Here is a 25027-nt window from a genome sequence, read left to right on the forward strand (position 1 = left end):
TGTTGGATCCAAATTAAGATAATTTAGTTTCAGGGAGACCTTAGGAAAGGAGCCCCACAAAAGTTAGCAATAAGATGAGAGAGAAGTCATTTTGCTAGTGATGAGAATTGTAAGGAGTTTAGAACAATGCATTATTGACCTACTTCAGCATTATTTTTTTTAAGAAGTTTGCAATGAATACACACAAAATGCTGAAAAAACATGATTTCGCCATAGAAGTCTGAGTGCTGGGTTATGCTTAATATTTCATGTTCTAGAAGCTTGTTGTGTTTTAATTCCTCTTGCATCTTTCAGTAAAGAGAGGCACATATATTTTCAGGTACAGTTCTTCCCATAGAAGTTATAATGAAATACATTTGTACTAACCAGCATTTTTATATTTCACTTTACAAAAACAGCCTAAACAAATATCATTTGCCATTAAACAAAAAAAAGTTATAAGTAATTTCCTAATCTGGTATTTGAATTTCAATCATGATGTATGCAAAAATATTTTAAAATTATTCCGTCACTCTTATCACATTTAAAATATGATATTGCCTCAAGACACTTACATGAGTCACCTAAGAAACATACATTTGGAAGTTTTGAGAGGATAACTACAAGCAACTCTATGCACAGGTCTCGTTTTTCTCCAGAGTGGGATTTTCATCTCTGCGTTGGGAACTATTCTTGCAGCCAAGGAGGGGTCACTTGGGAGTTTGTTACCACTTGGAAACACTGGGACAGCCTCTGTGGTAGTACAGGAATCCTCATTGCAAAGCAAGGACTCTTCCTGCTGTCAGCCCTCTTGAGGGAGGTAAAAGCCACAACCTTAAAGACACCAGGCCATATCAGGACTTGGGACACACAAGTCTCAAACTGACTTTGTCTATGTCAGATCAGAAAAAAGTTTATTTCTATGTGTAATAAAACTTAAGATTTTGTAGTTACCAATTATGTCATCAGATTAAGAAAGTGAAAATTTGATATTAGAATAGAAACCTTACCTACGTTCACAGCAAATAAATATTCATCTATATCTCCTGCATGCCAGTTACTTTGAGTTTTTCTTTGTTGTATAAGACACTTGCTGTAAATTGCAATGAAATTTTATGCAGGTTCAAGTAAACAGATTATATGATGAACACAGTAATTTCACTGGTACCCAACACAAATTATTTTATTATCCTTGGAAGACTAATGAAGATGCTGCAACTGTGTACAGAAATAGAATAAATATAGCCTACTTGGCAAAGATTTATAACCAGGCTCTAGTGGAAAGACTCGTTCTGAGAAAATGAAACAGCTGCAAGAACATCTATCTTATTTAAGATGGCTTGTTTTAATGATTGTCTATGCTGCCGTTGAAAGGTAGACTGCAGACTTTTCCATCTGAGATTATTACTTATCACTGAAATGTGTACAGCACGAAGCAATACAGAAGTCTCCATGAATTTTTATGTACAGCAGAACACACATGATTGACTGTCATTCACTTTACCTTTCTGTTGCTGACAGTAATATCAGGTAAGCATTTCATTCATATGCTTCCTCATATGACTAGGTTCTCCATGAGAAGAAACATAATGACAACAGATCGAGTAACTGCCTACTAGTCCAATTTAAAACCTTGCTTGGCTTGTTTTGATTGATTTGGACTCAGATGCAAACCAAGTCAGAAACCATTATTTAAAGATAGCTTGCTAAATTCTTCACCTTAGTGCTCCACTTCATCTTTTCCTTCAAAGGGAACAATTTTCCATTTTCATATGTGTTCACTGAACACATCTGCAAGCATTAAACACAGAGAGTGAAGCCACATCTGTAAAAACACAAATGATGTTATGGCTGATGGTAAGAAGAGTAAATAATTACTCATTTCTTTTTTCACTCTGAATTTTGATCTAACAGTGCAACCTCTATCAAAGATGCAAGATACATCACTGCAAAAAGTGAAAAAACTCAAGTTAGTTGCCAAATAAGGAAGAAGAGCAACAGCAAACACTGCAATCCCATTTGTGGAGCCACTGGACCTTTGTAGATCTAATCCAGTTGTCCAAGGCCACCTACTTGTCCTTTACAATAGTGGCACAACTGAGGTGTTTAGGCACCTGGTCAGGCACCCTTAGCACAAGGCTGTTTGTGTCTCAGCAAGAACTGTGAGATCTTTGTCCTACACGTGTAGCCTGCATAGCATATACATTGTTGGGCTGTAGTTAGGTGTAGTCAGTGCAGCCACCTGCTGTAGCATACATCCAGTGTGTGTGTCATAGCTGCTATTGCTGTCATCATTACCCCATAAGCTTTAGTAATTTAAAGATGGTTTAAAACTGCTGTGTGTGTCTCTATGGTAATGTGTCTTTGGACTTCCCAGATGCAGCATGAAGTTATCAAAGTTAGAATTGCTAGATAGTTGGAAATTTCCAAGCTGGATCCTCCTAGCCACCAGAAAATTTTCATGTACTAGAAGTAAAGCCTTTTGAAGAAGCAGTACATCAGGTGGGCATTTTAATAAAAATATAAACAGAATCTGAGAGACAGTTGAAATATTTTTTCCAGAATTTCATCATCAAAATATTTCTGTTGTTGAAGTGACTTCTCCAAATAAGCAAGAAATCCAATTCCCACTACCTTCCCATCAGCATACAAGTCAGCTGTCAAGCAAACTTCTGAGCAGACAAGCAGCAAAACTTGGAAGGAGTTTAGAAAGGATGCACAAAAGATTGTGTTTCCTCTTTTATGCTTTGTCCTGTGATAGGCAGCAGTGAAAGTGCTAATTTAAGTCACACATTTGTGCCATGATTTTTTCTTGTCTACAGCATACATGCTGGTAGCAGAAAAGAAGATACACCTACTGTTGTCAGCTACTTGTCAGTTTTGATGGTACTTGGAATAAAAAATTAGAACTGCTCTCCTCCAGTGTAAGAAAGAATTTATCAAAGAGTGAATGAGGAGACCTCGCAGCTGCTAGACAAGCATACACCAAGTATGCATGCAAACATATGAAGTGATTGCCCACCATCCAAAGAAAGCAGATGATCCTGTTCAGTGATCCTGTGCTGAAAGAATGAGTGAAAAATAGAAATCCTGTAAGAGAGACAGTGGTAGATCAACAAAAGGGAGTGGTGGCAAGAAGCGCTGCCAACATCTCCAAGTGATTCAAACGTGGTATGTTGTGCCTATATCATATCACTATCTCCTTTGCTTGTCAAGAAATGTTGAACAGTGATTAGGGAGAGTTAGGAACAAGGCATTCGGAGCAGAGGCAGTGCCCAGACCAACTGCTAGCTACAGCTAAAATAGCTAAGGGCTGTGTGGGAGATAGGTTGGCAGCTCTTTTGATCTCTGACAGCCTATTAACCAGAAGAGGAAATATCAGGGCCCAATCATTTATTTCTATTGAATAAAAAAAAAAAATGTGGGCAAATTTTCAGAAAATTTGAATAGCCTTTTGCCCATTTCCGTCTTCCTGGTTGAAAAGGGCTAAGTCTTCTTCTCACTGATGTCAGTGAAGTATTTCCAGGAGCATGATTTGGATCACAACATATGTAATGGTGACTTCTGAATTTGGACATTTTTACCAGACTCCATGTGTGAATTGTACATTTCTGCACTGGGGGTAGAAGTGCAAAAAGGCACAAAGTTTTTACTGTTGTATCATTGAACATTGTTTTGTATTTTAAGTTCTTTCATTTGATTTTGAAATAAAATATTGTTCTTTCTTCAATGGTAAGTAGTGATACAAGAAGTACCTCTTTGCAAGTACCTTGAAAAAATAATCGCATTTCTCTTTTTCATGTTCTGCTGTTCAGTTAGAAAGATAGTTATGTTAAATGTTCTTACAATGCATGTTCACAATCAGAGTTAACCTGATCTCTCTCCTAAAAGACTCTGACGTGCAGGAAGGTTTATTGCTGCTCTTTACCACTCAGATATTCCTAAATCTGCCTGGTGACAGTACCTTGTAGGAGTAGCTCTCCAGCTCCAACTCACAGATGACCATGTATGTCTAGTATCCATTTTACAACATCAGTAACACAAACTGAAAAACTTTGCAACTACAAGCAAGTTGCCTCCATTTTCACTCATTTTATTCCAGTGGATCCTGTGCAGCTATACTACATGAGTTCCTGAATAAAACAAGGATATACTGAAGACACTCTTTACTCAATTGCTATTTAACATGCTATATGCCAAAAATTGTATGCCATAAAATAGCAAATTGTAAACATGTACATAACTCAGACTTGGACAGGTAAACTGCATTATGTATTGACACCAAAGAAAAAGCATGACCGTGGCAATTAAGGGTCATCCTTTCACAGGCAACTATCCGCATTAACCATGCAGGAAACCAGTGTTCTCTGATAAGACTTTACATGTGAGCTACAGAAGTACAGAGCCCTTTTCAATTTTAAGCTATCTGCAGACTATTTGCAATCAAATTAACAATAAAGTGAACAGGAATGAATGGCCTTTAAGGAGTTAGCAGATTTAAGCACTGCATATTTTTCAAATCTGAGATGAGGCCACAGACATCTTATAGTTCTAAGGGGAAAAAATCCTTGATCTAAAAATAGCCTCTTGTATAAATCTCGTGGAGTCCATGAAAATGATTCCCTTCCTTGAAGATGATTCATTACTGAACTCTTTGAACTCTATGGATGGTCCCTAAGCCACTAAAAAGCCAGAAGGCCAAAAACCATCTGTATGTACATTGTTTTTTCTAGTTAACATGTATCTGCAACAGGCAACAGAGGAACCTTCTGAGTTGATAACATAGGGAAAAAACAAACAAATGTAAGCCCAGAGTCTAAAACTCTTGGTTTGAACTACTTTTTAAGAGAGTTTCTCATCACCTGTTAATTTTTCTTCATGCACTCTGTAAGCATGTGTTGAGACAAAATGGTAGATATCAGAACAAAACCCACGAACACACTGAAATACCAGACTTTGTTCCCACGTACTTTCATGAGGACCCAAACCCATGAGAGCAACATATAGTTATAATTCACTGCAGGATTTTACCAGAGGTCACTCGAAGCTCACCTGAAGGACCAGAGTAGTAGAAGTTAGCTTGTTCACACTGAAATGAGCAAAAATGGCTGAATGCACCAAAGAAACTGCTGCACAAAATAAACTGTCAACATTTATTCAAAATCATTTTAGAAAAAAAAATAAACCAGACATTAAGATGAAATTCATTCCCATGCACCAAACCACCAAACCCACAGGCCTAATACACTGTTTGAGTCTTCTGGCACTAACCTATTTGGGCCTGGAATGTAGATGTGTATGCTGTCATTTCACAAAGTGGTGCCAGAGGTATCTTCATATTACAACAATTCTGATCATTATGCCCTGCTTAGTGGTTTTAGTAGGATGTGGTTTTGGTTTTGTTTTGTTTGTTTTGGTATGGCTTTTTTTTTTTTTAAGGGGGGAAGTGGGGGCAGGTGCAATGGGGTGGTGGCATGTGGAGTGGGGTTTCTTATCCCCTGTTTGTGGAAGCTCTCTTCAGGACAAGATGACTCTCCCTGCAAGCTCCCTTTTCTGTCTTACAGTAAAGGCACTGATTTAGCTACCAGCATTCATCCCCCAACTATCATGACACCACAACAAACCAACATGGTTTGCCCAGAGCAGTACTCCAGACAAGGAGAAAAAACACCTGAAGGTAAGAATGCTTTTTGCTTTCAAGAGTATAGAGCTTGCACTGGCAAACAGACTGGTTAGTACTCTTCAATATGTCTAGACAAATATGAGTTACTTCTCTCTTGCTCTCAAATATTAAATTACATAGCTTCAGAAAGAGTTCTCAGCTTTTGTGATGGGATGGGAAAGAGAACCAGAGAAGACCACTGATCATTAGGTGACTTCAGGCAGCAGTGGATATATTACTACAGCTTTGTAACACGGAACACCACCTACGCGTGCCCTGTTGCAGGGAAAGTGATGAATTGTTTTAGAAGTCCATTAAAACTACCACAAACTCCAGAAATGGCATGTCCAAGATGATCGCTGAAATCCACAAAATTTCTTAGCACTGAGTTGTGAGCTACATTTTTGTTCTGTAACTACAAGATCTGGACAGAAATCACTAGATTCAGACACCACATCTCCTCAAGACTGACAAGGGTCATTGGCTTCCTGTGCCACCAAGACAAACCTTTCTTTTTCCCAAATTAGCCCTCTACACAAGTGTCCCTGAAGCCCCACTCCCTTTGGCTTAAGTCTCTATCCTGTCCTCCTCCAGTCCATAACAGCTGCTTCTTCCACAACCATCCCAACTTAGGCTACATTGATTATTTTCCTTTCACTTGGACACTGATGTCTCACTCTGCTTAGCTCATCTCAGATCTTCACTTCATCCATCTCTTCTCTAAAAATCCACTGTTCCCTCATAGTACTCTAGTTGACCTTTTTATGTCTGCAAAAGCCTCCAGACCAAAGATAGCAAAGATTTCCCAGGTTTCCATCAGTGTGCTGCAGCTGCTGGCCAGAGATCTGTGGGAACAGAAGCACTTTCGAGCTGCTCCAACCAGCCACTACATCAAGACAGGTTTATTTGGAAATGGATGGATTTCAGGGAAGCAGTCCCAGAGAAAGCCATAATAGCCAACAGTCCAGGAGGCAGGAGACTCATGTGGGAGAACTTCTTCAGACTCTCTTAAAACCGATAATTTAAACTGGGTGTCTTATTTCCAGAAAACATCCTTGCCACCACATCATCAGACCCTGGGGCCTTTGAGTTTCAAGAGATACTTGATTCACTTTGTAAGTGAACACACGCAAAAGCTGAAGCCTCACTTCCTCCCTCCTTTTCTAAAAGAGATTCCGGTGTTTTCTGGCTAGCACAATGGCTTGATAAGTTGCATTTCATAAATGGACATAAGATTATTAAACATAATTCTTGACAGTGACAATCATTGACAAATTCAAGTTCACAATGCCTTCAGACAGCCTTCCGAATCCATGACAGGGGAAGAAGAACGTCCCTTTTGCTGTCCTTGTGGTGAAATGGCAGACCTAAGAGCAAAGGGAAAATGGAGTGCTGGTAGGAGGTCCAAAGCCGACTTCAGAGACCTCAAGCCAAATTCCACATTTGATCAAACCGATTTTTTTATAGCACTAGAACTTATGCCTCTGGTAAGTGTATCACTATTTTGATGAAAACATGCATGAAATGAGAAAGGAATCAGATCCCTTTCCCCCAAATATAAACAATTAAATTGTAATTAAGGCTAGGAGGTTACAGCTCTATATGCAAAGTGGCTGTGAGCACAGTTTGTCCTAAGCTTATAAACAGTGATTTAATAGCTTGTTTTCCAATAGCTACATTGTTTCTAAAGTCCATTCTGCACGTTTCATCTTGTTCCCTTAGCTTACAGTGGACATTACTGACCCTACTAATGCAGAGTTTCCAGATACCTGTTGTTTTTTTCAATTTCTTATTTAAATGCAATTTCATGATATCTACATAATCTCATACTTGGCTGCATTCTCTGTGAATTCTGTGTGCTAGAGTTCAGGCAGCTCAAATCTCTGCAAATTCTGCTCCACTCTTCCATGCTATGAAACCAACTGACATTGGTCCAGTTTTCCTATTCTTTTAGAAAAAAGCTGTCTCTTCACATGCAGTGTAAATCCAGGTTAAGAGACGACTGACGAATTGTAATTCTACATCAAAATTAGTTCTGCATTTTTAACATGAGAAACTCACATCATTAAGAGATTAATATTGGGACTGATTCTAAAGTAGTACCGTTTAGCTGAGAGGCTTGTCAGCATAAATCTAAATCCTACGTCTTCTATATTCAGGGTGTGAAATATTTGCCACTGGATGGCCAAATCAGTGGGTAGAGATATACGGGGATATTTTTTTTACTCCACAGTAACTGTCTATTCACAGAACCAGGACTAATCCAAAAGAACAGAATGTCTCCACCACATTTTGTCCTTTTTTAGCTGACAATACAGGTGAGAAAGAGATTTATAAATAATTGGGTGCTGAAAGCTGAAGCAGTGATTGCCACGAATGCTTGACTTGCAAAAGAAAAATAAAGCTCATGAGCAAATGGACTAATGGCCTTCTCAGGTGAAGAAAGTTATCTGCACTAGACACTACCTCTAGAAGGCTGTGCAGTATACCATCTTACTCAGAATTAAAAATCTATCTCCAGACAGAACTTCTTCCTCACACAAAAGAACAGGTGACTCAAGGTTCACAAGCCAAAACCAGCAGCGTTTTGTGGGAGTCATGGAAGCTTCTATAAAATGACCTCATCGTACTTTATGGCCTGTGAGAATTGCCCCAAAGAAAATGCCCTCAGAGAAACAAGGGGTCAGCTGGCTGTTGCTGCCCTGCGAGACTGGTGACTTACTGGGCTAGAAATGCACCTACTAAACTGGGCCAGAGCGAGACAATACTACACAAGAGATTGCCAGGTCACAGTCCTTACTGTAAACTCATACCCTCAACCACAAAATAATGCACTTCAAACACACATACTGCATTCCACAGTGGCCCATACATTTATCTTGACATTTGTAAAGGTGACTGTTGGTTTTCTGAAGCCATAATCCTGCTACCATTGACTTATTTTGAAGTTCAGAAAACAGTGGGTTTAGTCACCATGCCAACACTCCCCAGAAAGAGTTAAACTCTGCTATACTGTAAAGCACTTCACATGCTATTTCCTAGCAACCACACAGGTACATACAGTCTTTGCTGAAGGCAATTTTTAAAAAGCTATGTATACATCAAAGATAATTCTACAAATGTCACACACACCATGCTTCTTTCACTCCAGGCTACACTGAAAAACTCTGTAATGGAGACAGACCTGAATCTTAAAAAAAAATGAGAGGGATGACCAAAAGGCAGACTGGAAATACAGGCAGAGAATTACCTATATATATGGAAAGTAAAGTGCCCTGAGAGCTGGCAGTAGTGCAAGGTGGCCCCAGAGTAAAATTTAACCCAAAGCATGGTTTCTTTTCCATCTCTGCTTCCTATTCACGCAACTGCTTACACTTTCACCAAATCCTTACTCTCCTGGACTTGAATTTTCAAGCAACAGCACGTCTGAGGGAGTCTGCAGATAATCCAAAACGAGATTACAGTAGTCATTCAAACACGAGGTCTGCCTTGTACTGTGAAGATTTTCATAAAAAAACCCAAACAAAACCCAAAGCCAACAGCAACAACAAACCAAACAGACCCCTTAAAGTTGTGGTTTTTTGTTTTTTTTTTTTTTTTCTGTATGGGATTAAGGTGTATTAATGTCCTCAGCTCTGGTTATATTAATCTGACAAGCCCATCCATGAGCACACAGCATTTCAGAAATCACTAGGATCTAGAAACAATACTCCTTTTAACTTCCACAGGCTTTAGGTATCATTACACAAAATTCAGGACATTACCAAGTTTGTGAAAATATGCACTTGCATTACTCCTTACTTCACAGATGACTATGCTATATGATCCAGCCTGGTGCAGCTACCTGATCTAGGAACTCACGGATGCAGAACAGGTGCAGCAACCTGCCTGAAATAGCAAGTCCCCTGAGAACCTGAATCACAGAATGTCAGGGATTGGAAGGGACCTCAAAAAATCATCTGGCCCAATCCCCCTGCCAGAGCAGGAACACTTAGATGAGGCTACACAGGAATGTGTCCAGGCGGGTTTTAAATGTCTTCAGAGAAGGAGGCTCCACAACCTCCCTGGGCAGCCTGTTCCAGTGTCTGTCACCCTCACTGAGAAGAAGTTTCCTCTCATATTTAAGTGGAACCTCCTGTACTCCAGTTTGCACCCATTGCCCCTTGTCCTATCACTGGTTGTCACCAGGAAGAGCCTGGCTCCATCCTCGTGGCACTCACCCTTTATATATTTATAAACATTGATGAGGTCACCCCTCAGTCTCCTTCAAGCTAAAGAGACCCAGCTCCCTCAGCCTTTCCTCATAAGGGAGATGCTCCACTCTCTTAATCATCTTCTGTGACTCCCTCCAGCACTTCCCTGTCCTTCTTGAACTGAGGGGCCCAGAACTGGACACAATATTCCAGATGGGGTCTCACCAGGGCAGAGTAGAGGGGAAGGAGAACCTCTCTCGACCTACTAACCACCCCCTTTCTAATACAGCCCAGGATGCCACTGGCCTTCCTGGCCACAAGGGCACAGTGCTGGCTCATGGTCATCCTGCTGTCCACCAGGACCCCCAGGTCCCTTTCCTCTATGCTGCTAACAGGTCATTCCCCTACTTATACTGGAACCTGGGGTTGTTCCTGCTCAGATGCAAGACTCTACACTTGCCCTTGTTATATTTCATTAAATTTCTCCCCGCCCAACTCTCCAGCCTGTCCATGTCTCGCTGGATGGCAGCACAGCCTTCTGGTGTGTCAGCCACTCCTCCCAGCTTGGTGTTATCAGCAAACTTGCTGACAGTGCACTCTGTTCCCTCATCCAAGTCATTGATGAATATATTGAATAGTACTGGTCCCAGTACTGACCCTTGAGGCACTCAACTACATACAGGCCTCCAACTAGACTCTGTCCCATTGACCACGACTCTCTGGCTTCTTTCCTTCAGCCAGTTCACAGTCCACCTCACTACCCGATCATCCAGACCACACTTCCTCAGTTTAGCTGTGAGGATGCTGTGGGAGACTGTGTCAAATGCCTTACTCAAGTCAAGGTAGACCACATCCACTGCTTTACTGTCATCTATCCACCTGGTTATGTCCTCATAAAAGGCTATGGGGTTGGTCAAGCACGACTTCTCCTTGGTGAACCCATTCTGACTGCCCCTAAGGACCCTTTTATCCTTGATATGCCTTGAGATGACACCAAGGACAAGTTGTTCCATCAGTTTTCCAGGGATGGAGGTGAGGCTGACCGGTCTCTAGTTACCTGGGTTCTCCTTCTTGCCCTTTTTGAAGACTGGAGTGACATTTGCTTTCCTCCAGTCCTCAGGCACCTCTCCCTTTTCCCAAGTCTTGGCAAAAATGATGGAGAGGGGTCTAGCAATGACTTCAGCCAGCTCCCTCAGCACCCATGTGGATTTATGCATGGATTTATGCATGTCCAGATTGCTTAATTGCTCCCTAACCCAGTCCTCATCAACTAAGGCAGACTCCTCCATTGTCCTGACTTCCTCTGGGGTCTCAGGGGTACAGGGCTCCTCAGGACAGCTTCTAGCAGAGTAGACAGAGACAAAGAAGGTATGCAGTAACTCTGCCTTCTCTGTATCTTCTTTCACCAGGGAACCCACCTCGTTCATCAGTGGGCCTGCATTGCCTCTAGTGTTAGTTTCATCTGCCATGTATTTGAAGAAGCTGAAGAACCCCGGCCAGGAACAGGAAACATTTTTGAGAGTCAGGTGTTTAAATGCTGATTACAGCAAATAGGGCAAACATATCATCTCAATGTGATGTCCAAGGCACAGAGGAGGCATTCAGGCCACCTGAAAGGAAATGTCTCCATAAGGTGGTCTTGCCTCTCACTTAGACTAACGGCAGAGCAGATGTGGTGTTTCATTTCACAACTTAAACCTGTTCAATTACTCAGCTGTCTAAAACAGCACTGAAAGTATGATAGAGGACTAGATTATTCCTCATCTGAAGAGAGAAATGGGAAACTATGTGCCTATTTTCTGCATCACATCCTAGTGATCATTAAGCATTCTCAGCTGCAGGAGTTCAAACCTATTGCCTGCTTCCCAAGGGCATAGAGCCTTGATCCCCCTTGATCCCTCTACAGAGGGATCTGGACCAGCTGGATCATTAGGCTGAGGCCAGTTTTATGAGGTTTAACAAGGCCAAGTGCTGGGTCCTGCACATGGGGCACAACAACCCCATGTGACACTACAGTTTTAGGGGAGTGACTGAAAAGCTGCTTGGTGGAATAGGATCTGGTGTTGTTGATTGACAGCAGCTGAACATGAGCCAGCAGTGTGTCCAGGTGGCCAAAAAGATCAATGGCATCCTGGATTGTGTCAGGAATAGTGTGGCCAGAAGGACTGGGGAAGTGATCGTCGCCCTGTACTTGGCGCTAGTGAGGTCAAACCTCAAATCCTGTGTTCAATTTTGGGCCCCACACCACAAGAAAGACATTGAGGTGCTGGAGAGAGTTCAGAGAACGGTGATGAAGCTGGTGAAGGGTCTGAAGAACAAGTGTTATGAGGAGCAGCTGGGGGAACTGCAGGTCTGTTTAGCCTGGAGAAAAGGAGGTTGTAGCATGGAGGGTGTTGGTCTCTTCTCCCAAGTGTTAGACCAAGTGATAGGATGAGAGGAAATAGCCCCAAGTTGTGCCAGGAAAGGTTCAGACTGGATATTAGGAAAAAAATCTTCATGGAGAGGATGGTGAAGCACTGGAATTGGCTGCCCAGGGATGTGGTGGAGTCACCATCCCTGTAGGTGTTTAAAAGACGTATAGACAAGACTCTTAGAGACACGATTTAGTGGCACTGTTAGGTTATGGTTGGAGTCCATGATCTTAAGAGTCTTTTCCAACAAAAATGATTCTAAGATTCTATGTCTTAGAGGGGTTCAGGGGCCCTGAGACACTTGTTGACTTTCAACGGCAAAACGGTTGAGGCTCTTTGTTCTCTTACAAGCTGTCAACACGTCTCTTTTTCTATACAAACTAAAGGGGATGGGTGGAAGAAGATGTATTTTATATATAATAGTATAAACATCTACCTCGCAGAACAGTTTTGGAAGTTTAAAATGTTGCGTGACTCAATACCAAGTAAGTTTAATCTACCACACTGCTCTATTTCCCTTGCCAAGTCGTTTATTATTTTCCAAGGAAATTGTTTTCTCCATTCTGTAAAACTTCTCCTGATTATTATTGCTCAAGAGCACAACCACAGTGCTTGTTGAAGTTTACCTGCACCATTTGGAGGCAGAATGGACAGGGTAGATGTGGAACAGCAAATCTTTGCAGAAGTCCTGTATTCATTTAAGAAGTCTGGGTTTAGTCCAATAAAAGCACTTCTCTACTAGCAATTTTCCTTATGGCAGGAGATATTCAGGCCAGCACCTCTCAGAACAGCTAGCTTAAACTAAAACGGCTCTGCACTGTAACACATTTCAGATATGGCTAAACTTTAATCACTTTTTGGCATGTCCAGGTTTTTCTTCTGACAGTTTTTCAGGACTTCCAAGAGGATTCTGATGTCTTAGATATCCTATTGAGTTGTGAAAGGGACATTCACCACATAAAATCACAGAATTTGGAGATTTATTTTCCAAGGCTGCCTTACATCTGGTATGTTCCATGTTCTACAGAACATAGTAGCAGCCACTTTAAACAGTAGTACAGTTCAAATAAAACAAGAAGTGCAAGAAGTACAGTGACTTTGCTTACATGTGATGCTGCTTTAAAGAGAAGAACTGTATTTGAAATCAAAGCAATGCTTAGGGTTGCATTTTTCCCGGACCTGTGGGCCTAATGCAACTCTCTCCATACCTGGATTTCTCAATGATTGCCATAGCACTTTGTATTTGGCAGCTGCATCCTTTCCCCTATTCTCCTAGATAAAAAAAAAAAAAAAAAAAAAAAGTAAAAGCTTGACATACTGGGGCACATCCTTCTCCTCAGTGCTTCCACCTGCACAGATCAACATTGGTAACAGATACAGTCCCATTGTATTTCCTCTTATTTCTGAGCTTTGCTTCTAATAATTCTTTCGCTACAGAAAAGCCTGAAAACTGATAAAACTTGTTGCTAGTGTGACTAACTTTCAAGAGAGGTTCATAAACAGTCTTTTCTCTTCCACAAAGAAGAAAGAAGCATAAGAAGAACTAAACCATTATCCCTGTGATTCTTGTCATTTCAAGAAGAAAAGATAATGCAGAGGGTCGTCTTCTTTTTTTTTTTTTCTCTCGCTAAGCTATATGTTAGCAACAAGATCCTTAAGACTTGTTTGTTCTTGTAGTCTTTAAGTTTGGCTAACATTTTAGTATGAAGATGTTCAAGAAAAGCACATCTACGCATATACTTTTGCTTAAGATTTGCATTCAGCCATAATTAGAAGTTGTATTTGTAAACATAAATAAGGTGAACTTTTATTATATTTTCAAATCCTCAAGGAAGTGTTCAAGAAGCTGTTTACTTCTTGATGAACAGCTGGTAATGTTGCACTTCAGAACTGGCAATAGTTGAGCAATGGGTCAAGCAGTCATTTTACAACAGTATCGTCTCATGCCAAATAGTATGCCTCAGTGATGTAAGCTAAATGGCTTGTATCTTTATACAAAGCTGATGCCGATTTTGAGATATTAACACCGTTTGCTGCCATGATACTGACTGGTTTTACTAAGGAGGGAACGTGGTCAAGAAATGTCTGTTTTTCACACGAGTGTTTCTGCCCAAGTACCTTAGTAACATTGCGGCTGGCTGGGCACCAGAAACTGCAGGTCCTATTCCAAATTATGGTGCAGGTGCATCTTGTAACACTTCACAAGTCCACTGAACATCTTTGTCAGCTAACCAGTTGATATTTGTTACCAGCCTTTTGAGATCCATGAAGAAACACACACATACTAGGTCTGCTGAATTGTTACTCATAAGTGGCGCGAGCAGGATACGATGGTTTTTATTTGAATTAAATCAGGTTGAAATCATTACAGGTTGATTTATCTTAAAGCCAGTTTAGTATTACGGTATGGTTGAGTTTTAAAATACTGTATAAATATAGGGTCAAATGTAAATAATGCAATATTTGATGGGGTAAACAACTAAAGAACAGTTTTGAAGAGAAAATAAAGACAAACAAAACAGTATGGTTTAGGTGGACTGAATAGTTGCACAACTTAAATATTGTACTAATATATAACAGTGCTAACAGCCATTTGACCCATGGATTTGTTTTGTCCCCTAAATACAGTTAGATGAGACTGCAACACAGTTAATACATGCAAAAAAGAACTACAGTAGTTAAAACCATGTGGTATTACTAGACACTTTTTTTTCTGGTTTTGCTTCATCTTAGAATTTCTGTGGAAATAAATTCTGATATCAGGTACTACTGGAGAACTGTGTCTCCACACTTTTCCACTTCTTAGAGCCCACCAAGTATCAAGTACTATCTTGCTTTTATGATAGCTCTGTGATATTCTAAACTTGCTTTGGCCACACAAATACTCAAGTATGATATTAACATGTAGGAAATTGTGCCAGGAGTAGCAGCAAGACTGGAGGCTCTAACTCCATCTAAAAAGAGCTAAAATATTTTAAAGATCTGAATTCTTAGAAGAATGGAAACATTTCTACTATGTCATTGATGCAGTTGTTAAATAAAAAGGTATCGTCTCTCTTAGGTGCTTGGGACTCTAAAATTGTAAAAAGAACTGAAACTATCGGAATAATACTACAGTGCCAAATATGAAGCTCAAAAGCATGTGAAATATGTTCACTTTTAATAATCAGAGAGTTGACAGATATATTAGTTTATAAGAGTACATGATGTAATAACAAATAATGATTCCTAAGAACAGAAAAGTGTATTACTACTTACAAAAAAACCAAAACTTTTTTCAAATCTCAGCTTAAATAATTGTGCAAAAAATTGTATTTTGCTCTCCTCTACATTAAATATATATATATATTGTATTTTGCCTTAAGTATTCTACTCTGAAATCTAAAAAAATTCCAGAGATCCAAGAAATAGAACTTTTTTTTTACTCTAGTTGTGCTTGGACTTTATGCCTATCACTGATTATGCAAGTTCGGTTTCTGAGTGAGTAAAACAGTCAATGTAACTGCAGACTATTCTGCAAGTTTCTCAGTGTTTGAACAAACAAACTGAATGTGGGTTGTGGTGGTAGTTTTTAGTGTTTGTTTCCGTTGATTTTTGTTGTGGTGGTGTTTTTTTGGTTTATTTCTTGTTTGTTTTTTTTTTTTTTGGTCCTGTTTTTTTTTTTTTCTCTGTGATCTCTCTCACAGGTTTTCCTTAGATAACTTCTGACTTTTGAAGATTACATGATCTTTTAATTTCTTAATTATATAAATAAAAAAACCCCAGGATCTATTTAAGTCCATGGGATTACTTTGTGACATGGTATTCTACTTCAGTGGTACAACAGAAAAGTAAGGTAAGGTGCAGTTGGGATCTTGACACTGTTTGTTTTGACTATAAACTTTGTAATGGGACAACAAAGCAAAATTTAGTTGTTAGTAAACTTTCAGAGAAGTGAATTTAAAACCTACTCTGATATAAAAAAACAAACCAAACAAAAAAACACCCAGCCAAACAAAACAAACCCCCAAACTACAACCAAAAAACCCCAAACCAACCAACTAAACAAAAACAACAAAGCAATACTTTATTTTAACTGCTAAACTTAAGTGAAGATGTTAACAAGCGGGTTACTGCAGCGCCTGTCTTGGCCACTGAGAGGGAGACCCAAGCCTTCCAGACTGGGAGTGAGGTGACTCTACAGATCCAGCCCCTGTCTGCCCCTCATCAGAGTATCCCCCAGCGCTACACCAGCGAGATGTCATGTGCCTGTGTGTGTAAATCATAACGGTTCGGTTCTCAGCTGAACATCAGCACCAAGCAGCAACAGTTCATTTTAACCAGATACAGGGGGAAGAAAACGGGATAAAGAGCACCCAATGGCAAGTACAGGCTGTTTGCTGTTGACAGTTAAGCAAGGGTAGATTTTATTCCGGAATATTAATACCTCTCCCAGATGCCCACTCTCCACCGTCAGCCACGGGACTCCAAACAAACCCCTTCCACCCCAGCTCCAGGAGCGATCTCAGCAGAGGGGAACCCGGGAGCCCTTCGAAGGCTGCGGGGCAGAGAGACCCCAGAGGTCTGGCGCTCGGCCCCGGGGGGGCTCCAGACGTGGCCCCCCCGCAGCAGTGCCAGCCCGACCCGGCCCGGCCGCCGCAGCTGCGGTGAGTCAGTGGGCACCAGGGCAACCGCTTCTCGCAGCTGCATCCCTCCCGCCGAAGCATCATCTCTCTCCCCGGCGGAGGCGGGGGACGTTCTGTTTCTGTCCTCCCTCTGCGGCGGCCACTTGGGACCCAGACCAGCCCCCAGCGGGACCACCCCCCGGAATGGCCTCAGTTTACCTTACCTCGATGCTGGCGTTGCTGGCCTGGGTCTCCGTCTCGATGCCGCAGCAGCGGGGCGTCCTGGCCCGGGCAGAGGCGTCGGGGTCCCTGCGCTCCTTGCGGAGGGGGTCGCCGGAGGGCGGCGGCTGCCGGCTCTGGTAGGCGAGGACGGCGGGGATGGAGTCGGCAGCGTCTGTCTTGATGAAGAGGCCGTGCAGGGTGGCCGTGCCCTGCGAGATGGTGGTGGTCTGGTGGGGGGAATTGGACTCGTCCGAGTCGCGGCAGTAAATCAAGCCGCTCTGCGAGACGTGGATGCTGGGCGCGCAGCCCATCCCTTCCCTTCCCCACTCCGTCCCGCTGCACCGCCGGCGGGCCGGCTCGCTCCGCTCCCACCTGCCGCCCGCTCGGGCTGCGGGGCCGTAGCCGCTGCGCACGCCGCGGTGGCACCGGCTCCGGCACCGGCACCACCCCCCGCCGGTGGCGCTGCCCCGGCCGCTCCCGCCCATGCGGCGCCTCCCCAGCATCCCCGACCGTCTGCCCGCGCCGCCTTCAGGGACCCCAGACCAGTTAAACCCCTTTCTCTCCCCGGCAGCGTCTTACGAAGCGCCTGCGGCCACCGGCTCCTTCAGCCGGTGGCGGGGGGGAGAAGGAAAAGCACCATCGGTGCTGCAGCCCTCTCCCGACCCTGGCAGAGGGTCTGCTTTCAAGCCTTCCACGACAGCCCCCAACTGTGCCAAATACTTTTTTTTTCTTCCTTTAAAGCATTAAAAATACTTATTTTCACAGTTAAAACGCACCTACTTCTCTTACCCATGGGTGAGCAAACCTCAGTTATTTGAGGGGACTGAAGGGAGGATTTCAGAGCTGCACCACACTCTCTACAAATCTGGAAAAGGGGCCAGGATTGTTCCACAATTTTTAATGTTGTTTTTCAATTAGGCAAATACTCAAAGACACAAACTTGTATTATAGCCTTTATGTCTGATAGATGCCAATCCTTGTTTCCAGTCCCTGGAGAGATAATAAAGCAAAATGTTTAAAGCTGCAGAGATTTACACACCTTCTTAACTTTCCACAGTGAATAGTTTCATTCACCTCAGTGAAACTACCTATGAGGTCTAAAGCTAAACATGTGGCTTTTATGTCTTCGCAAGATTTTAGTTTAAATCTGTTTTTAATAGCACATTATAAATCCTTCAAGAATTGGTAACGTCATCCAAGCAGTATGCTCCCTGCCTAATAAAGCATTTATCTGACACCCAGCTATCAACGAACACTTGCGCATACAGCTTTTCCTCTTCTTGGAGTGTTACCTGATGTTTCATCACTGTTTCTCCACCTAGTTTTTAGTCAGTGATGTGAAAATACTAGAAATGTGAAGCACAATTGGTGCAAGGATTGTGATGCAGAACAACAAAGTGCTATGAACATGTTGTTTTGGCTCATAATACTCCTGAAGTGCTTTCATGGATTACAGACCAGTGATGGCTTAATGACTAGAATGCCTAAGTTTAGAGAGACCGAGCCTTTAGCCTCTGTCTTTGCTGATCCATCCCATGGGTCACTGTACTTATGTATGTTCACTTATCCATCAAGACTGGGACCGAGGTCACCAACCTGTTTGACAAACTATAGATTTCCAGTCACCAGAGAGAGCTTGTGTTTGCCTTAGTTATCAAATTTCTCTAGGTAATTTTTTTTACCACTCATTGCCAATGTTCACAAACCAAGTTTTGGCTCATGTCCTGTATATGCTGCATGTTTGCACGCTGCCACTCTGTTCTGCTGATGGTTGTCTTTAAGGACCAACATCAAGACAGGCTCAGTATGAACATAATGAAGCAGAATACACTTCATCACTCAGCCATGCAGCCTTTGTTGCTACTTAGACTGCAGTTTGAGATAAGACCTTCCAGTCTTCCAGTGTGTAATGCACTTAGCGGCAGATGAATGTGTCCTAAAATTGCATTTAATTACAAAAAAACCCCAACCAGTTGTATCTATTACTTTTTATATTTTTCAAGTATCTCTTCATTTCTGTTAAAGGCTGGGAAACTAAAGTTGGGGATTTGAGTTATCTGCCCTAGAGTACACCTGAGAATTGCAGCAGAGCCAGGAGCTCAAGAATGCCACTCAGAACCCATGCATTGCTGTAAATAAGATCTCTAAGAGTTGTAGACTATCCAGTTTGAAACTTTGCTCATAGGAATTTACCCACCTCAGGTATCAACGGTCTCTAAAATTTTAGTAAAGGTTGTAAATGTAAACTGTATTTTGACTTTGCAGGCTGAGCTTGGTGAAAATGCCAAGTCACACCCTACACTGTGTTGCTAGATATTCACAGTTCATTTTTCTGAATTGATATCAGTGATAAGTTATTTTGTCAGTCAGAACCTAGGTTTCCTTAACATCCCTGTATTCAGGTTTCTGCCCTGCTTTCACTAAATTATGTAACAACTTTTGTGTGGTAGGCACCTACTCATTCTCACATGTTTGAGCTGATGTCACAGAATAAGTCATAGGAACAAGATGTCACATCTCTGGAGAACCTTTGCTAAATGCAGCTCTCAAGTGGCTCTCACTGTGCTGTTGATTTTGAAGCAATAGAGAAGCATCACCAGTGAAGAGGATGAGCCTGACTATGCAAAGTGCCAGAGTTCTTGAGAGAAGTGAAGGCTGCAGGATGTGGAATTATACGGACTGTTGAAAAGCAACAGAAGAGGTAGGAGAGTAACTTCATCTGACAGCAGAATCACAGGCTGGTTGAGGTTGGAAGGGTCATCTGGTCCATCCCCCTGCTCAAGCAGGGTCATCTAGAAACAGTTGCTCAGGATGGGCATATCTGGATGTTTTTTTAATATCACCATGGATGGTGATATCCGCAACCTTCATGGGCAGCCTATTCCAGTTCTCAGTCACCATCACAGTTCCCTCCTGACATTCAGAAGGAAACTGTCATGTTTCATTTTGTGCCCATTGCTTCTGGACTTGCCATTGGCCACCACTGAAAAGACCCCAGTTCTGTCCTCCTTGCACCCTCTCTTCCAGTATTTATATGCATTGATGGGATACCCCTGAGCCTTCTCTTCTCCAGGTCTTCTTCAAGGTCTCTCAGCCCCTCCTCATATGCATGGTCCTCAGAAGGAACTTAGAGTGATAGAACTAGCGAGTGGGGCAGAGTGAGTGGGTGCAGTGGAGATGGTTGACTGTCTGCCACTGAAATATGAAATCAAGAATTGAGAGACTACTTTTCCTAACATCAGTACTCTTCCTGCACCTTGACTGTGAGAAGACAACCATGAATTTACTGAATGGGGAGGGGGGAAGGGAATATTTCACACACAGACACTTGCACCAACTCTTATGGCAAGGTCAAGTCATGCTCCTGCAGTCATCTTGCTGCAGTCTGTCCTGACCAATGCTCGCTAAAGCAGAAGGCTTTACTGTGAGCAGCACATACTAATTCAACCAGAGACATACAAGAGGGGCAGTTAATGTACTGAAACAGACTCTCTCCTCAGAAACACACAGTCAGTATGGCCACAGAATTAAGCCAGTGCATCAGAGCACTGCAAGATAACCACATACACAATTTTTTACACTACTGAAGTGCCTTTGCTGGTTTTAGTTGCAACTGTATAAATCCTGACAAATTTTGTGCTCAGAGGAAACCGATTTCTTACAGATGACTAATTTCAGCATGATTAATTTAGGCATATGAGTGATTCTAGAAGCCATCAGTGGAACCCTGAAGCATCTCATATTTTTTTTTCCAGTAAAAGGCAGTGGATATACATTATCTATGGTGTTTACACCTGCAAATCCCTCCACAATGAGGAAAGTATACTCCTTCAAACTTCAGATCCTTTCCAAAGACAGTCATAAGCTTCATTCTGAACTCAGTATTAAGAATCTATGCTATGAGTAGATTGGTAAGTTTATGTTGGCATTATTGGAAGTAACATCTGTAAATCCCAGATCACTGCAGTAAGAATAGACTACTTCAGAAGTCACATTTTACAGACACTTAAAAATCTGGTACTTGGCAACCAGTTACTGAAGACTGTTACCTCTATTCATGGTTCATTTACTGTAAAATCAATTTAAGAATGTATAAGCCTGTACCAAAAACAAACAAACAAAAACCCAAATCAAAGCAAACAAATGAACAACAACCACCACCACGAACAAAAAACCAAACAAAACCAAACAAAAAACCAAACAAATGCAAACAACAATTCAACAGTTGCTCAGTCCTTTAATACTGGTCCAACAGATTTCTAAACGACAGTAAAAACTAACATGCTGCACATCCAGATTAGAACCAAGTAAGTACTTTAAAGTTATTTAAATTATCCAGACTGTATGTTGTGGTTTTAACTTAAAATCGATACGAGGAAAATAATAATAATCATAGCATCTAGAACTTCCCTCTGTATAACTCTATTCTGTAAAAACAAACAAACAAACAAACACAAAAAACAACAACAACAAAAACAAACAAAAACACACACACACAAAAACCAAAAAACCTGCAAACACCTCTATAATAATGTGATAATCTGCAATGGATTATCAAATGCTAACCTTGTGCTGTTATTCATCAACAATATAAAATTATGGTGCTTGGAAAACAGAAAGATATTAAATACAAGAGGTAAAGGTTATTTCTTTTTCCTGAGGAAGAGCAGAATGTATTTTCAGTCCACAAATCCAATGACTCTCACACCGATGTAATCAAGAGTAACTTCACTGAAAGAAATGACCTTTCTCCAACTCAACCAAAAAGCAAAAAACTTCTTGTTTTTTTCCCTTTCCAAATCTACCTTAATTTCATGACTTTGAAAACATAATTGTTGCAGTAAAACTGTGTTTTAATATACCATGAGTCTGTTATACTGTATTCGCATACTAAATTCCATGAGTGTGAATAACAATCTCCTAACAGCAACACTCTGCAATAAGACAGGTAGACTCCCTTGAGTGAGCAGAGGTGAAGAGGGAGCTCAGTCTGGTTCGTTTTCTGCTGGCAGTCCATGCTGCTGTAAATGCCATGATGCACAAGCTGTGTCAAAAGTGCACAGAAGGGCAGGGGCCTTCCTCCACTCTACCTTCTGCACCCCTTCATTTGCAAGCAAGGAAAAGCTGCAGTTTCTGCCCTTCTCTCTCTGCAGCTGTTTCTCTCTCCCCAGGGGCAGGAGAAGATGCACTCGTGGGCTTTTGCTTTTCACTGCTGACAGGTGATGAGCTGCTCCAAGGATGGAGGTTCCCTCCTGGGGACAGACACCCGCAGTTGTTTTCCCTAGAATGGGCCAACTTGGCACTATCCTTTCTATCAGCATATTCTTGAGAGACTCAGCAACCCTTTACTGCACTGCTTTGAAGAGGAAGGTTACATAGAAACAATAGGCTTTAGTCACCTGCAGTAGCATTATGTATTAGCATTATTCCCCTTGAGGAGCTCAACTTTTGGCGGGACAGTGGCCAGACACTTCTAGTAACATGCACATGTCTTAGGACAACAAAGATCATATCACATTTAAAAGGCTTAGACTTCTGCACTCTACCAAACCCTTTGGTTTGCCTTTGAGTAGGACTGAATCAAGTACATCACAGCACTCAAGTGACTGTGGTTCTCTGGCCAGCACTGATAAGTCCCCCAGCAAGACTTCAGTGCTCATTTCCTTTAAAGAATGCAAGTCTTCTCTCTTGAATCATTGTTCTGTGGCAATATTTGAATACTCACACTGCAAATCCCTTTTGGATTGCAGGCTCTGCATACCGGGACCTGCTGAACGCAGGAGAGCTGTGCAGTACAGAGCCGGGGACGGACAGATGCTTTGGCAGCACCAGCGCTGCGACACATCTCCACCATCCCCCTGAATGCCTCCGGGAGGGCGAGGTCACCCGGAGGCAGCCAGTACCCAACGACGCTGTTCTCTGGCTCTGAGTCCCCCGGAACGGGGAGAAGACCTTCGGGATCGCCTCACTGACCCCCGACCCGCCTGGCCTCCCCTTACCCTCCTGCCTGGCCTCCCCTTACCTTCCTCCCTGGCCCGTTCATCCTCCGAGGAGCGCAAGGGAGCGGGACGGGCGCTCCGGCGCGGCTGCCCAGGTGAGCGGGGCGGGGCCCGGCCCCGGCCCACGACTCCGGCACCTCCCCCGGGGCCGGTCCCGGCTCTCCGGGGCTCTCCCGCTGCACCGCGGGCTGGAGGCCCTCCAGAAAAATTCCGCTGGGGAAGGAGGGCGAAGCGGCTTTCCCGAGTTGTCTCGGCCCTCCGGCTCCTACCCCTGCCCGTGCCCCGTAGAGCTCATTTTCTGCCCTGTTCGGGAATATGTAGTAATGGGGAAAACTGCCCCCGGAAAGCAAGGTGAACCAAGTGCTCTGAGCCTGGCTTGGTTCAGTATGCTAAGTTACACAGCCTTTGGAAAAAGGCAAACCCTTACATCCCCTGGAGAAAGCGGTAAAACCACCTAAAGAGCAGATAGGTTGTTGCTGATGCTTTTCAGGATCCTCAGGTAAAATCTAGCCTCACAGTCTTGGAGAGGGGAGACAAACTGCCTGGATTTGAGAGAGAGCAGCATGATCTGAAGCAAATCCCAACTGCCATACTTGGGACCAGAGACCTACTTCAAACAGCCCATTTGCATGTTTGAGATACTCTAGTTTGCAGCAAGTACCAGGTAGGTAGAATGCGTCATCTTGGGAATTACATCTTTGGGCTTAACTGGACTTGACTCTCGCTTTGTTGCTCTCTCCTTCATGCTTTAAACCCAGATTTTTTTCTGTTTTTCCTTTTGCAGTATTGCTATTTCTTGGGAGTTCATCAATATTGTCAATATTGTCATTGTGTTGTAATGGTACCCAAAGCTTCAAGGAGGGAGGTGTACAAGATGCTCAGCAAACACAATAAAAAACAATCCCTACCCAAAAAAAGTCAAATGCTTGCACACAAGAGAGCAGAGAACATGTGAATGTCACAAAAGTAGAGCAACATTAAAGATGACTGGGAGATGTGGGACAAGCAGTGGTCAAGTCACAGCACCTGCCTGGCTAAAAGCCCTCAAAATCACAGACTACAACACAAAATAAGCCCAAAGCACTGAACCTGTGCAGAAAATGCGTTCTTGAGAGAAGACCCAAAACTCATGTTGGTCAGCAGCTTATGTCAGATTGAGGCTAGGGACTGTCCTACTACTAGGGGAGAAGACATACAGTCAGCAAACACAATCCTCCTTGAGCTTCCCAGAAACCCTAGGCAGCACACATATTGCAATGTCCTCAACAACAGGTCACAACATCTCCCTTTTTGTGGCCATACATCTGCAAGAGCTGTTGTCTGGGAGCTTGAGTCCTTGGCACTCTCTCAAAGGTTCTGGTCTTGCATAGATGAGGGGTTTGCTACAGGCTCAGCTGTGTACAGCCATGTTCTTGGATACCTGGGACTGCAGCCCAGGAAGTGTGAGGAGGTATAACCTTTCCTCTTCAGCACCTCTCCACAAGTGGCAGGTGTGAACCAGCCAACCGCAAATCTCAGAATCAGCTTTGCCTCATTTTCTCAAAGGATTGTCGGACAAACAAGCAACACAGCCTGCCCCATGACCCTTCTTTCCCCAGGCAGACAAATTAGGGACTAATCAAAGCATGTGTTTTACTCCTGCCATTCTCTGCAGCCAGGCTGCCTTCCCAACAAAGACCCAGGAAAAAGAGGAACGATCTCCCTCGCCCAGACAGAGAATCATGATCAGGGGAAAGCACTCATCTGGACAGTAGGGCTCAGAAGTGCCCACAGTGCTAAGTTTTGGATACAGCCACATAGACTTTTTGCAGGTCCCACAAAGGCCCTTCCCTGCATTTCTCCTTGCATGTTCCCCTTTGAGCTGACGTGGCTTTTGAAGACGAATGCTGAAACCAGCCAGAGCGTCAATTCTTTGCAAGCACTGACATGGCAAAGGCAGAAGGCTCAGCCCCATCGC

General features: G+C 42.7%; 1 protein-coding gene across 1 annotated transcript in view; it reads right to left on the reverse strand.

Moving 5' to 3' along the window:
• Positions 1–17382, reverse strand: part of PDE8B (phosphodiesterase 8B) — a gene marked incomplete at its 5' end in the record, with an annotated part of 75520 nt that extends 58138 nt beyond the window's left edge. Inside the window, one exon of the mRNA XM_082074205.1 lies at positions 17074–17382. Within this exon, the coding sequence (XP_081930331.1) occupies positions 17074–17382 (309 nt within the window). The remainder of the gene's footprint in view (positions 1–17073) is intronic.
• Between the last annotated feature and the right edge of the window lie 7645 nt (positions 17383–25027).

The sequence above is a fragment of the Streptopelia decaocto genome (genome assembly GCF_964273445.1).
Source record: "Streptopelia decaocto genome assembly, chromosome: Z".
Taxonomy (NCBI): domain Eukaryota; kingdom Metazoa; phylum Chordata; class Aves; order Columbiformes; family Columbidae; genus Streptopelia; species Streptopelia decaocto.